The 13,804-nt window shown below is 36.6% G+C and overlaps 1 protein-coding gene across 1 annotated transcript in view; it reads right to left on the bottom strand.

The window, feature by feature from the left end:
• Positions 1-13,804, bottom strand: part of LOC121429824 (sucrase-isomaltase, intestinal-like) — a 34,688-nt gene that overhangs the window by 8,859 nt on the left and 12,025 nt on the right. Inside the window, exons 5-16 of the mRNA XM_041627065.1 lie at positions 12,505-12,617; positions 11,811-11,936; positions 11,083-11,214; positions 10,157-10,276; positions 8,913-9,026; positions 7,189-7,273; positions 5,380-5,497; positions 4,013-4,149; positions 3,582-3,616; positions 2,304-2,420; positions 637-785; positions 86-170 (exon numbers count right to left, since the gene is read on the bottom strand). Of these exons, the coding sequence (XP_041482999.1) occupies positions 86-170; positions 637-785; positions 2,304-2,420; positions 3,582-3,616; positions 4,013-4,149; positions 5,380-5,497; positions 7,189-7,273; positions 8,913-9,026; positions 10,157-10,276; positions 11,083-11,214; positions 11,811-11,936; positions 12,505-12,617 (1,331 nt within the window). The remainder of the gene's footprint in view (positions 1-85; positions 171-636; positions 786-2,303; positions 2,421-3,581; positions 3,617-4,012; positions 4,150-5,379; positions 5,498-7,188; positions 7,274-8,912; positions 9,027-10,156; positions 10,277-11,082; positions 11,215-11,810; positions 11,937-12,504; positions 12,618-13,804) is intronic.

Below are 13,804 nucleotides of genomic sequence, written 5' to 3'. Positions count from 1 at the left end.
TATTGCCTTAATTCCAATGGCAAACCATCGACCGGTTTTGAGACAGTTTCGTTAAGTGTGACTGTGCCGTTAATAGGTCTCTTACCTGATGGAGGACTGGGGCAACTAGCAAAGCAGGTCCGAGCAAAAATTCCCAGTCAACGTCCCATGAGTTTTCATACTTGGAGAAACTGACAAGCAACAAGATATGCAAATATTAATTTAGAATTCAATTTCATTATATCAATCCGCCTTATTTCATCTCATTTCATTGCATTTACTCTAATCTAATTTGATTAATTTTTATTTAGTTTGATTAAATTAAATTAGATTGAATTAGATTTTGTTTAATAGGATTTCATTTAATCTAATTTATTTTGATTTAATTAAACCTGGTTTGACTCAATTTGATTCGATCAAATCTTTTGTGGACTAATTTAATTCAATTTAATTCAATTCACCTTTCTTCTATTTTGATCTGCATTAGCTTCACTTGATGGAATTTAATATTATTTCATTTCATTTCATCATCAGAAGAGCAAGAAGGAGATTAAAGAAAGGGGGTTAGAGAGAAGAATGAAAAAGAAAGAAAGAAGAAGAAAGGGAAGAAAAAGAAAACTTACTGTACAACTGACATAACACAAGTGCTGGACTTACTCATTAACAATTGGTCTAACCACGGTCCAGCCATCAAGCCTGGCGTGGTAGAATAATGTATAGATATAAGGAAGCAACCAGTAGCGGTATTTTATAGCCTCTCTTGTGCTTTCAAGGAACTCACTGCCCAAAGATGCGGGATCGTGTGGCTGTTGAGAGATAAAACAAATAATCACTTTTAATAGAAATGTTTTAGTGGCCAAAACAAATATGGAGTAGTGTGTGTGCAGCGCTTTGTAACCGAAAGGAAAAGGCGCTATATCAAATGACTTTTGGATTGGATTGGATTGGAATGTGATTCAGATGCTCCGTTTCGCATTCATGTTGTATAATTGAGATAATGGTCAAATGGATTAAGTGAACGAATGAAGTAGTTATAAAAAAGTAAGTATTTAAGTAATTTAAGCAGGAAAGTTAGTGAGAAAGTATGTTAGTAAATTAGGTAAGTAGGTATGTAAGGGAATGATAAATAAGTATGTAGAGGGTAATTAAGCAATCAAGTAAGTAATTGATAAAGTATATAGGTCTGTAAGTAGATAGGAAAGTAAGTAAATAAGTAATACATAAGCAACATAGAAAATAAGCAAGTGAATAAAAAAGTAAGCAATCAGTAAGAAAGTAAATAAGCAGCATATTTTGCCCTTTTAATTTCTGCTTCCCAATGTAAAAAAAAATGTGAGGAAAACTAGAAAGAGAGAAAGCCACAGGGACAGAAAGTGCATGAAGAGCTGGGAGAAAAGAATATTGGGATGAAAATGAGAGTTGAAAATAGGGTTGCATTATTGATTTCCCTACTGGAAAGAACACAGTGCATACCACAGTGTGTATCAGAGTATATTCCACAGAGGGAACCACAGTGTATTCCAAAGTATGTACCACAGTGTGTTACAAAGTAATTACCACACTTTGTACCGCAGCATGTACCACAGTGTATTCCAAAGGGTGTATCAGGATGTATCCCAAAGTGTGTACCACAGTGTTCCACACTAGTTACCACAGTGGATACAACCTTCATCACCTTCACATTGTCATTTGAGGATTTAATAATGTAAATCGTATTATCATATGTGGGCACACTGTGAACAATCAAACTGTCGAAGCTTCCATTTTGTGAGAAGTTCTTTTTTCACGCTGTTGCATTTGAGCATTTTAACAGTGTGAATCTCATCTTTGCATAGTCCACTATGTTAACACGCTATGCAGACATAATGTGAATACACTATGTAAGCACACTGGGAACACACACTGTGAAAACAGTATAGACACACTGTGAACACACTGAGAATACACTGTGAACACAATGTGGACACACTGTGAACACACTGGGAACAAACGGTGGACACGATGCGGAAACAATGTGAACATACTTAACATACTGGAAACACTTTGAACACAATGTGGACACACTGTGAACGCACTGGGAACAAACTGTGGACACAATGCGGAAACAATGTGAACACAATGAACATACTGGAAACACACTGTGAACATAATGTGGACACACTGTGAACACACCCGGAACACACTGGACACAGTGAGACCAGAGGCATCCACAGTGCGGAATCATCTTCAGGTTGTTGATCGCATCTTCACACAGGCAAATGTGTAATCACATTGCGTGCACACTGCGTGACACTGTGACTTTCCACCGGTTTTGTAAAACTTACTTCTGTTCCACGTCCTTTGTAGGTTCTGAAGAGTGGGAAGAAGGCTGACATCTGTGTCCATCTGATGCACAATTCCATCGGGGAGTCGTCATAGTAACTGCATGTGTTTGGTCCAACCTACAATTATGAACAGGAGGCAAATAAATAACGATAAATTGTTACGCCATAACCAGGTGTCAAGTACTTCAATTATTCATGACATCCTTTAAAAACATACAAACATAAATTTATATACAAGTATAATATGATACAACAACAAAGGAGTAAAAGAATTTAGATCACAGTATAAGCAATACAAAATGGTAGAAATATAAAAGAAATGAAAAGAAAATATAGCGGATGTAAGAAGTCAGAAAGGCCATTGACCGTCAAAGCCGACTGCCTTGATTACTACTTTATGGTACGATTAAAGTGATTGGTTAACATTGGTTTGACTTTTCAAAAATCTGAGCTAGAAGGTCACACTTGTCACCTGTGTCTGTGATATGTTACAAAAATGAAGCCCAGAAAAAATTGCGTTCGAAAATAATTATTTAGTGCTTCAAAAATTGAAATATAAAGTGACCGGAAACACCATCTTAATTTCATCCCATACACTTATGTGTACTATTTACAAAATCGGGGTTTGCCTTGTAGTTTTAGCTTTTCATTCTCAATAATGGTTGTTTTCAGGGTTTATTAGTTCTAATACATGCACTTGTACACATGTTTCATCTTGGTTTGAGAATTTTTTAAATTGGCTGCTCACAAAGTTAAACAATACCTTTAAAACACAAATAGATAGTGGCAAAAAAATAACAGACACGAACATATCGACATCAACCTACCCCCTTTAGATAGGTAGTTGGAACTTTATCTTAACTATAAGTAGACAGTTGGTTTTGTTTCAATCTACGTTTTAATGATGAGAATATAAGAGACAAAATTAATGACCCATTTTTCAAATTTTGATATCTATCTTATTTACCATTCGTGTTTTTTTAATGGTATATATTGGCAAAAACAACACATCGCAGCCCAAAGGCTGAATTACATGAAGTTTACAATTGTAATGTTAAAAATTTGATTACACATCATTTTCACAATTTAATTACATAACAATATGAAATAACTACATCGTAAGATTAATACAACTTTTAACAGACTAAGGGTTTCAGGTCTTGTTCGAAATTGAATTATCCTGATATAAACAAACTAAAACCTCATTTTATTGTGATGAAAAATAATAATACATGATAAAGAAATGCTTGAATATCATTGCATGCTGGACAAACTTACGTATGGGATCCCGAATAAGCTGAAATCCATCACAGCTGAAATAAAAAAACAGAAAATGAACAGTATTATCACCACCTAATCATTTAATTGAAAAATAATGCAATAAAAGTGTAACAAACAAATAAAACATAAATGTTTCATAGCCCAGAGCAAATTATAATAAGTCAAGAAAGGCCCTTCAAATATGAACAATGCATGCACAATAGATAAATAATAACTATACTCACATTATAATGATAATATTAAACATTGTGTTTTTACGGGAATGGAAATATGGTTGGGTTTAGTTAAGAGGCCAAGTTAGTGACGGAAAGAAGAAGAAGAAGGAAAGAAAAAGAGTAGTAGAAGAAGAAGAAAAGGGCAACAAGAAAACAAAAAAAGAAGATTATAAGGAAAACGTAGAAAATAAAAACAACTAGAGGACAACTTACATACAAGCGATTGGTACATTTCATCCCATCCTTGTTTATTCTTTCCTAAGGCGTGCCCGGCATATCGTCCAGTACCAGGGAATGTTGCCCGTGATAGCACCAAACTACGCTTGTCTGGTTTGACCTGCTCCATGATACTGTGAAAATGAAAATATTAGAAAAGTATTAGAATCATGGCATGAAATAAGGATCTAGGCAATTGTTGAATAGTGTTCTTGTGTTAATCTGCTGATTATATTATTTTTTTGTATACATAGGAAAGGTCAGATTTTATTGGGCGTTGTACCCCGTCAAGCTTTCTATTTATGAAAATAATCGTGCAAAATCATCTATGAAAAATGGTCCCATATTTATGAAACCTTAACAGGATCATCTCCTTGTTCTATTGCAGATGGTTGCGCATGTGATAACTAGGTTCACTGTAAGTATACCAAATGCATATGACGTCATGATATCATAGCGTCCTCCCTCAGAGGATATAGGAATACACATAAAAGGAGCAAGGTAAAGGCTTCTGCCTCTAAGATGACGGTTCCAGGACGTCAGCGCATAAGGTCTATCGATCTGCGTCTTGCATTATTCGTTATTATGAATTATGATGAGTCAGGTATATGATTATAAAGATTTTGAAACATATAGCAATTGCAATCAACTCATTTGCACATTTTGCTCTTCAAACATTATCCAAAAGCAATGACATAATCTATAGCCTATAACACTGCCTATTTGTTAAGTTTATATAATTGAGAGGGTGCTTCAATTGCAAGACAGGTTTTAGATCGTAGGAGCGGTTTATTTCCAATTCGTCTATTGCCAATTTGCCAACTCGTCTACAACCATTGGTCCATCATCAGTTCGTCTACTCAACACATGGTCTGCTTTCATTTAGTCTAATGCCATTTCGTCTAATAACCAATTCGTCCAATAGCCATTTAGTCCAGATACCACTTGGTCTTATTAAACTAAAGTGCTCATTGTGCAAAATGAATGAAAAAACAATGGGTATTGGACCAACTGGTTATTAGTCGAAATGGTGATTAGACGAACTGACGATTGGACCAAATGGTTATTGTATTGGACCAAGTGGTTGTTAGAAATGGACGGGATGGCATTAGACTTAATCAAGGTATACCATGTGATGAGTGGACGAGTTGGCAGTGGACGAATTGACAATTTACCGTAAGAACACTGTCTCGTAAGTTGTACAAAATTAACTGCAAATCCTGATTGGCAGTCTTTTCTAGTTACACAAGGTGTAAATTAATTTACTGTAGTTAAAGTTAATCTATAAATCTAAGGTTTCAAATCGATTAAAGTAAAGTTTCCTGCAACATCGCCTGAGATAAGGATGAAAGAATAAGTCTTACTACTGGCCAGCCTCGGCAGCGAAGTGTCCGTTTAGACTGTGTATGTTATAGTGGAGACCTAGATGTTGTTGGTAGTCCATACATAATGTTTTGTAGTAGAGCATGCGACTGTAAAGGTCTGTAAAACGAAAAGAAAAGAACACTCGGTGCGCTAGTAGTGCTCTTTGGTAAGGCATTTGTCCTCATTACCAGATCCCTCGAAGAGGACCTTAAGCTGTAGGTCCTCTGGTTGTTTGGTCATTCATGCTTTCTTAGCAATCAGGTAAATAAAAAAATCACCAACATCTATAACAAAAACGTTTTCATGAACATAATCATGATAATGGTTAACTCTACAAACATGACAAAGAACTGATTTTATTTTGATTTCGGTATTTTGCCGTTACTTTTGATTTGACTCGCAGGTATTCGGTAAGAATATTGTTTTGCTCTTGCTCAAAACAGTTTTCACTCTTTTATTTTTATTTTTTTTATTAAAAAAAAAAAAAAAAAAACCAAGTTCACACCTAGTTACCAATAATGCAGGTAGCATTTCCATTTATTTGAAAGCAGGATAAAAGAGCATTGAAGATTCAATGCCTTCCTCACGGGCATAGCTGCCGTGGTCGGGGATCGAACCCGGAGTTTTTCGTGTATAGCCAGGCGCCTTGGACCACTCGGCCACGGCACCTCCACCTTTTATACGCATGCTAATATTTTCAATAGCGCCATCATTGACACTCTATACCATTATGATGATTGTACTTATTCATCCCCCTATCAATTCCTTGAAGTATTCTAATATCTCCATTCTTAACCTTTAGTGTGCCACGGACATATTTTCGTGCAATTGTACTTATTATCTATACAAACATAATAATTAATTTTCTCTTTAATGCTGGTAGTATTGGCTATGAAAAGAACACGATAGGCCTACTAATTGCGTTGTGTTTGTGGATATCTTATCAGTTATTCACACGAAGTAAGACTTCTTCATATTTTCTTAAAGCTTAAAAAATAAAATGTACCATTTTTCAATACAAAATAATGTGGCATATTAAGAAAATAAAAATGTGATATATAATTATACCAGACATCTGATAAAATTGTAGAATTAATTCAAATAATCGACATCTTTATAGCTTTGGACAGTCCATAGAGTCGGTGTCGATGATGTGATTTTAGTATAATTCACACGACGATATGCAGTTAGATTTTGAATAGATTAAAACAAATGAAAAAAAATTATAAGATATGTGATCGGTATACACCCAAAAGTGGATCAAGATCTACGAATAGCGGGGTAGGGTGGGTCGGGATCTTGAAGAATAGGTGTAAAAAAGTAGAAAGAGGGCAATGAAGTGATTGTAAAAAAGGCTCTCCCGGCTTCAAGGTGTGTTTGCTTGTTGGGGGACAATTGGAGTGTTTTTTTTTCTTGTCAGATATCTATCTATAGAGGAAAGTCCATCCTAAAAGGGCAAGGACCTGTACCCGGGATTGTGAAAAAATGTCTCGTTGTGCGCCCCCACTTGTGAATCCTGGGGCCCGTCTTACAAAGAGTTGCGATTGATCCGATCAATGGAAACTATGGAAAGCCAGCAAAGTCAACACATGAAATGCATGTTTGTTCAAATTTTTTTTATATTTATCCATAAAGTCATTGATTTCTAGACAATTTGGTGTGTTTTTCCTTTGCTTACAAAGGACGTTTTGCAAATTTCCTGTAGAAAAAAATATGACACTGATGGATTTCCATGGAGTTGCAATTGATTGGATCAATCATAACTCTTTGTAAGACGGGGCCCTGGATTCACCGTTGCATATACTCACTTGGAACCCAGGGAGGGAAGTTCCATTTTCTATTCCCACATCCAATCTTCGATCCGTTAACCATATTACCAGGCTCGTTCATGGTCTAGATAAAGAATGAGATAAAATATGTGAGAGAGAGCAGGCGAGTGGGAGGAATGACACGCAAGAAGGGGAGTGTGTGTGTGTGTGTGTGTGTGAGAGAGAGAGAGACGGAGAGAGAGATTTTATTTTCTTTCTTGATGATTGAAGATGTTCTTTTGGTTTTGTTGCCATCGTTCTGTAAAGCAGAAATCTTTGGAACAAGATCAATAAAACTCTCCATGCGCCGTCAATACCCCGTCCCGTCATTATTTCGCGCAGTATTTTAAATCTAGCCGTGATATTCTTTTACACGATTTTAGAATTTCTTGTATTGAGTCCTTCTGTAAACAAACGTAATGCTATTTTCATTCATGATTACTGAACAAAACACAAATGTCTCGACAACTGCTAATTCTCTTGGTGTTATTCAAAATGACGGCACTATTGTACCAGACTTGTTGTGTCATACAATAATAACATACCATACTATATTTACCTTCCAGCATAACCCAAATGGACCATACATGTCCTTTCTATATAATCCCTTTTTAAATTTGACGATAGTAAACTGTAATAGTCAGTACAATCGTCGATTCAAATGCTGAAAATATTTTCTAGAAACACGAGGTATTCTGTTTTAAAGGTATTGTTTAACTTTGTGAGCAGCCGATTAAAAAAATTCTCAATCCAATATGAAACATGTGTACAAGTGCATGTATTAAAACTAATAACCCCTGAAAACAACCATTATTGAGAATGAAAAGCTAAAACTACAAGGCAAACCCCGATTTTGTAAATAGTACACATAAGTGTATGGGATGAAATTAAGATGGTGTTTCCGGTCACTTTATATTTCAATTTTTGAAGCACTAAATAATTATTTTCGAACGCAATTTTTTCTGGGCTTCATTTTTGTAACATATCACAGACACAGGTGACAAGTGTGACCTTCTAGCTCAGATTTGTTTAAAGTCAAACAAATGTTAACCAATCACTTTAAGTTCAGATCAGACTTAACTAGAGAAAGCTTTCGACATCATCTATAACGTAGACGTAAAGTCCTTTTAAAGCGTCCCGATAAAGCACGTAGCCCATCATGCTCATACTACATGCGGTTACACTTCGTAATTCCGAAGGTTCGTTAATCCGAAAAGGAAATGAGGTTCTAATTCCGAAGGTTCGTTAGTCCGAAAACGAAACGAACAACGAACCTTATTTCGTTTTCAGATTAACGAACCTTCGGAACAACGAACCTCATTTCGTTTTCGGATTGTCGAACCTTCGGAATATCCGAACCTTCGGAATAACGAAGCTTCGGAATTACGAATTTATACGCTACATGCACCCACAAAAGGACACGGAAGTTTAGGGAGTGTTTCACGAAGCCCCTTTTAGTTTAATTTAGTTTAATTTCAACTCAAATTTTGCTCTGAGCCAATCAGATGCAAGGATATCGGTAGCTTATAACCAATAGCCAATAAATTCACCGACTCTTAATTTTGTTTCTTGCATGTAAACCTTGATCTGAGTCGAGCGTATGTGAATGCGGAATTGATATTTTGCTGTAAAAAACATTAAGGATTTAAGTTGAAATGAATCAGAATCACTAATCTTTTAACAGTCCTTTCGTATATGGTTTTGAATCTCGTGAAGTTTCTTACCATATCAACTCCATCAAAGGGAAGAGTTTGAGCGAAATCATAGGCAAATATAGCCCACCAATCCTTGGCGTCAGGGTTCGAGAAATCTGTAAAGGCAACTTCTCCAGGCCATTGCTGAAATAGTATAAAAGAAATAATTAAAACTTATTGTGATTAAATGAGTTCTATTTCTTTATCATGTCTCTTAAAGTTGTATTAGCGAGTTTTTAAGAGAAATTGGAGCGTTTTGGGGCCTGCTGAAGAAAAAAAAAACTAAGAAGAGCGGCGTTTAAACGTAACCAAAAATAGTCGTAATTACTCTCATACCGAGATGCGCGTTTCTAATTGGTCGAAAGAGTTAAGGACTAAGTAATTTAGGAGTTGTGTTTGAACTTTCACGTTCTCAATGTCATCATTAATCTTTCAAAAGCAGTTCAAATCTAGGGTAGTCAGTGGCGAAACGAGGATTTCTTAGGGCCCCCCAATTAGGGTCCACTTTTTCTCCCAAATAATGTGAATCCACCAGTAAGCATGGTAAGGGAAGCCGAATTTAAGGGGAAAATGTAACATTTTTAAAGTTTCACTTCGAGGGAAGAGGAGTGACTAAATAAATAGTCTAATTGTCGAAAATTGTCATTTCCCTTCGACAACTTGACCAGGGATCGAATAATATCTCAACACAAAGCAATTTGAGTGCACCTATTGGGGAGGAAGGGGGGAAATAAAATTTGCCTCCTATGTAACATACATATAAGAATACTGCTTTGACATTAAAACTTTTTGTGTCATAAGATTTTTATCGAATCGATCATACTGTAACATTTTTTATAATAAAAAAAAAACTTTTATTTTCTTATGAGATATCTTCCAGGGGTATATATTACTTGAGATTCCATGCTTATATCCAAAGAGGACAATGGACTCAGTTATAAGAAGAAGAAACCTGTTTTGTTCACACTTCAGTTTACTCTTACTCGCAATACTGCATACAGATTGTTAGATAAATTATTGGATGTGTGTTGCAAGAATCATGTACAAAATTTATTTTTAACTCATTCAAATCATAAAATGTAAAATTCAAGAGGATCAAAGCCAATAATATTGGATGTTTGGTGTTGCTTAGTGTCAAATTTTATTATTTCTAGTGTAATTTACTTGGACCTTTTTTAATCATATGACAACTTGTCAAAGCTTACTACTTTTAACCTTCTCTTGAAGAACGTATAATATGCTGTTACATGTAAATTTTCATGATTTTAACTTACAAAGCCTCTAGCCTGCGTCTTCTTGTCCGTCTCGTTGATGTAAAATCCGTACTTGTTTCCATAGTAATAGAAGTGATAGAAGTTTCGTGGCTCAGGGACTTGACTAGAAACTCCCGGATTCTATAAAACATAACAATGATTGTCTCATATGAAATTACTGTTGTAGTTGGAAGAAAACAATGATCTTGCTGTTGATGATGGCTATTATGATGACGATGATGATGCTGTTGGTGATGATGACTATGATAATGATGATGATGGTTATGATGACGATGATTATGATGCTGTTGATGTTGTTGATGATGATGACTGTGGTGGTGATTATGATGATTACAATGGTGATGATGAGGAGAAGGATGGCGATTATTTTAACGGTAATGATGATTATGATGATGACTGTGAAGGTAATGATGATTGTGATGAAGACGATGACGTTGATGAGGAAGATGGTGATAATGATGATGGTATTGATAATGATGGGATGATAATAATATTCATCATTACACCACACTACACATGCGTCTATTATCGGCTTTCCATAAAGATGTCGTCGAGTTAAAAATAGTGAGTTTTCGCTCCGCCACGTGTATACAGGGGATTTCAAGAACACGGTAAACATATTGAAAATGCCCGTCTAATGACAAAGAACAGCTAGCAGGCGCTTGTCGAGAATCGGTTGGAACAGCAGTTCCTATCAAGTTTCGGAGCTGACAAAGAAAATATGCTAATATGTCGTTTGTCCATGGTCAAGGACCAAGCTGCTATTTTGATTCATCAATTTTCGACAAAGACTTCTTGGTTGTTCATTGTCATGAAGGGCATTTGGCAATGGATATTTCTGTTCTTGATTCTCCTCACGTCGCTGTGCAAACCCGCACCCCCACTCTGACTCTACAATGAAACGTGCCCCATATTCCAATTCTTACCAGTGCTATGATGTATTTCATTCCGCCTGCGTTCAATTCCTGAACGAACTCTGGTAACCCTTCAAATGTGACGTCATCGAAGGTGAAGGTCATGAAGTCCTTCATGTAATTAACATCACTATAGATGGTATCCTGCAAAGCAACAAAGAAATAAGAAGATGCTGATGAGACAATCATCCTTCAATTCACGGGCATCAGAACGATTTTGAAAGTGGGGAAGCGGGGAATATGTGCCTATTACAAATATCATAATTGGTTATTTCCATTTTGCAGTGCGCATGCTAAACGCCATATTTCTTTTTTAAAAAAATCTGAAGTACTTTTTTTTAGACAAGTGCAACCTAGTTACCAATAATGCATATAGCATTTCCATTTATTTGAAAGCAGGATGAAAGAGCATAGTACATTAAATGTATTGCTTACGGGCATAGGTGCCGCGGCCAGGGATCGAACCCCGGACTTTCTATGTATAGCCAGGCACCTTAGACCACTCGGCCACGGCACCTCCACTTAGATTACTTAGATTGGAAATCAATCTATGTGCTGGGGGACCAATCGGAAATTAGATTGAGAATAAGATTGAGTTTCAATCTGGATTTGTCCCGTATGGCATGCAGTATAAAGAATCTACAGAGACAGACAAGTTAAAGACTACTGCTTTAAGCTATTGAAAGTTGATTGACTACGAGCCAATAATTATGCAGAAATTGCTATTCATAAAGACTTACGAATGGTACACCAGCGGCGACGTTGTTATCAACGACTTGTCTGATTTCATCTACGCTCCTCCAATCCGCACGGCCGATCTGGTATCCCAGTGCCCAATAAGGAGGCATGTGAGGGCGCCCTATAATCTGAAATGAGCAACAATTAGTGGAATTAAAAACAAAGTAATAGAGAAATACGTTGTCACTCACTTCATCTTTTATATACTGAATTTTGCTTGGTTCGGCAAATTGAAGTAGCTAACAAACGTGAAAGAGAAAGACAATTATTATGAGAGGTGCAGTAGTGAATGTGTACCCCATCAACCGGGGACGTCCCCGGTCTCCGTTACGAAACCAATCAATCTCTCATCTCATTTCAAACCGTTCCATACAGTAAACTCACGGTTTGTAATAGTGAACTATGCCCACGTATGTCCGAAAAATGAACACGGTTGGTGGATTAACACACGTTTCCACTTTGACGACTATAATGACATGTGAGTCCCCGATTGTCCAATCACAAGACTGTGTGAGTGTGTGTGTGTGTGTATATATATATATATATATTTATTTATATATATGAGAGAGAGGGGGGGGGGGGGGAGAGTGTGCGTGGGAGAAAGAGATAGAATGGATGTTGGCACCTTTTTTCTTAGGGGCGGCAAGTGCCCCAGACCATATCTGTAACACATTAAGACAATTATTTTAGACGTACCTCAGTATATTGGGCGATAACCATCTCCGGCGTCGGTCCAGTAAATATCCAGAAATCTAAGACGCCTCCAATAGATCGCCATGTTACTGCGGAAGCAGGCGTAAGCATGACATCTGAAATGATTCAAATAAAGATATGAAATAATTCATATTCTTGTGCATTCATTTCCATTATAATAATACAATTTTCAGCATAACTGAGAATAAACAAACTTTTTTTATCGACAAAAATTGTAATATGATTATAAATAAATGTAAGCAAATATAAGATGATCGAGAGATCTCCACTGAATGTTACTCCCCAAATGATACAAAACTATGTGTTATTGGCCTACGAAATATACAAATAACAACAAAAAGAAAGCAGGGTTAGGACAGCAAATAAAGATGGGGCGAGATGTTTGCTGCCATAACATAAAGGCGAAAAATTACTTTTGCAATTTGAACAGATCTTGAAATCATCGTAAGAAGTTTCGCAGACGAAGCACGACGAATTCAAGAACATAGAAAATGTCATTGTCAAATACCCTTTTATAAAAAAAGAAGTCAAGGAGTCTTTGTCGAAAATTGGAAAATCAAAACAGCAGTTTCATTCCGAACTTAAGGCAAAACTACGTTCGGTTCACCATTTTTCGACAAAGACCTCCCAGCTGTCCTTTCAAATAGGGCGGGCATTTTCAATATAGTTAATGTGTTTCTGAATGTGTCGTGCTTCCAGTAGCGAAAAATTCCTAATGAAAAGTTGATAAATTACCAATTCGTCCTCTGCCAACTCGTCCACTCACCATATGGTCTACTTTGCAATTCCATTCATCAACATTTCGTCTAACAACCATTTGATCCAATCAACACCTCGTCTATTCACCATTTCGTCTATGACCATTCCGTCTCGTAACCAGATGGTCTAATAATCATTCCATTTCCATTAATTTTACACAATTAACCCTCAGTCCAATTACACCTATTGGTATTTGGACTAAATGGCTATTATACCAACTGGTTATTAGACCAAACGGAGGGTGGACGAATCGGCATTTAAACCATGTGGATAGTGGACAGTGGACGAGCTGATGGTAGACCAAATGATAGTAGACGAGTTGGCAATAGGACGAATTGGCAGTTGACAAATTTGGAAGTAAACCGAAAAGTTGACCACGTCTCGACTGGTCTTGAGCAGTGGTGGCCAGTGTCCGTGCATTAAATAAGCGGCTTACAGACTGGTGCGAAGATTGACTTTAGCGATCAATTGTATTGAGCACTGATTATATGTAATCAAGAGTAAACCAATTGTCGTTGATGTC

The sequence above is a fragment of the Lytechinus variegatus genome, chromosome 16, assembly GCF_018143015.1.
Source record: "Lytechinus variegatus isolate NC3 chromosome 16, Lvar_3.0, whole genome shotgun sequence".
Taxonomy (NCBI): domain Eukaryota; kingdom Metazoa; phylum Echinodermata; class Echinoidea; order Temnopleuroida; family Toxopneustidae; genus Lytechinus; species Lytechinus variegatus.
The sequence above is the reverse complement of the archived record's forward strand: the minus strand, read 5'-3'. Positions and strand labels throughout refer to the sequence as shown.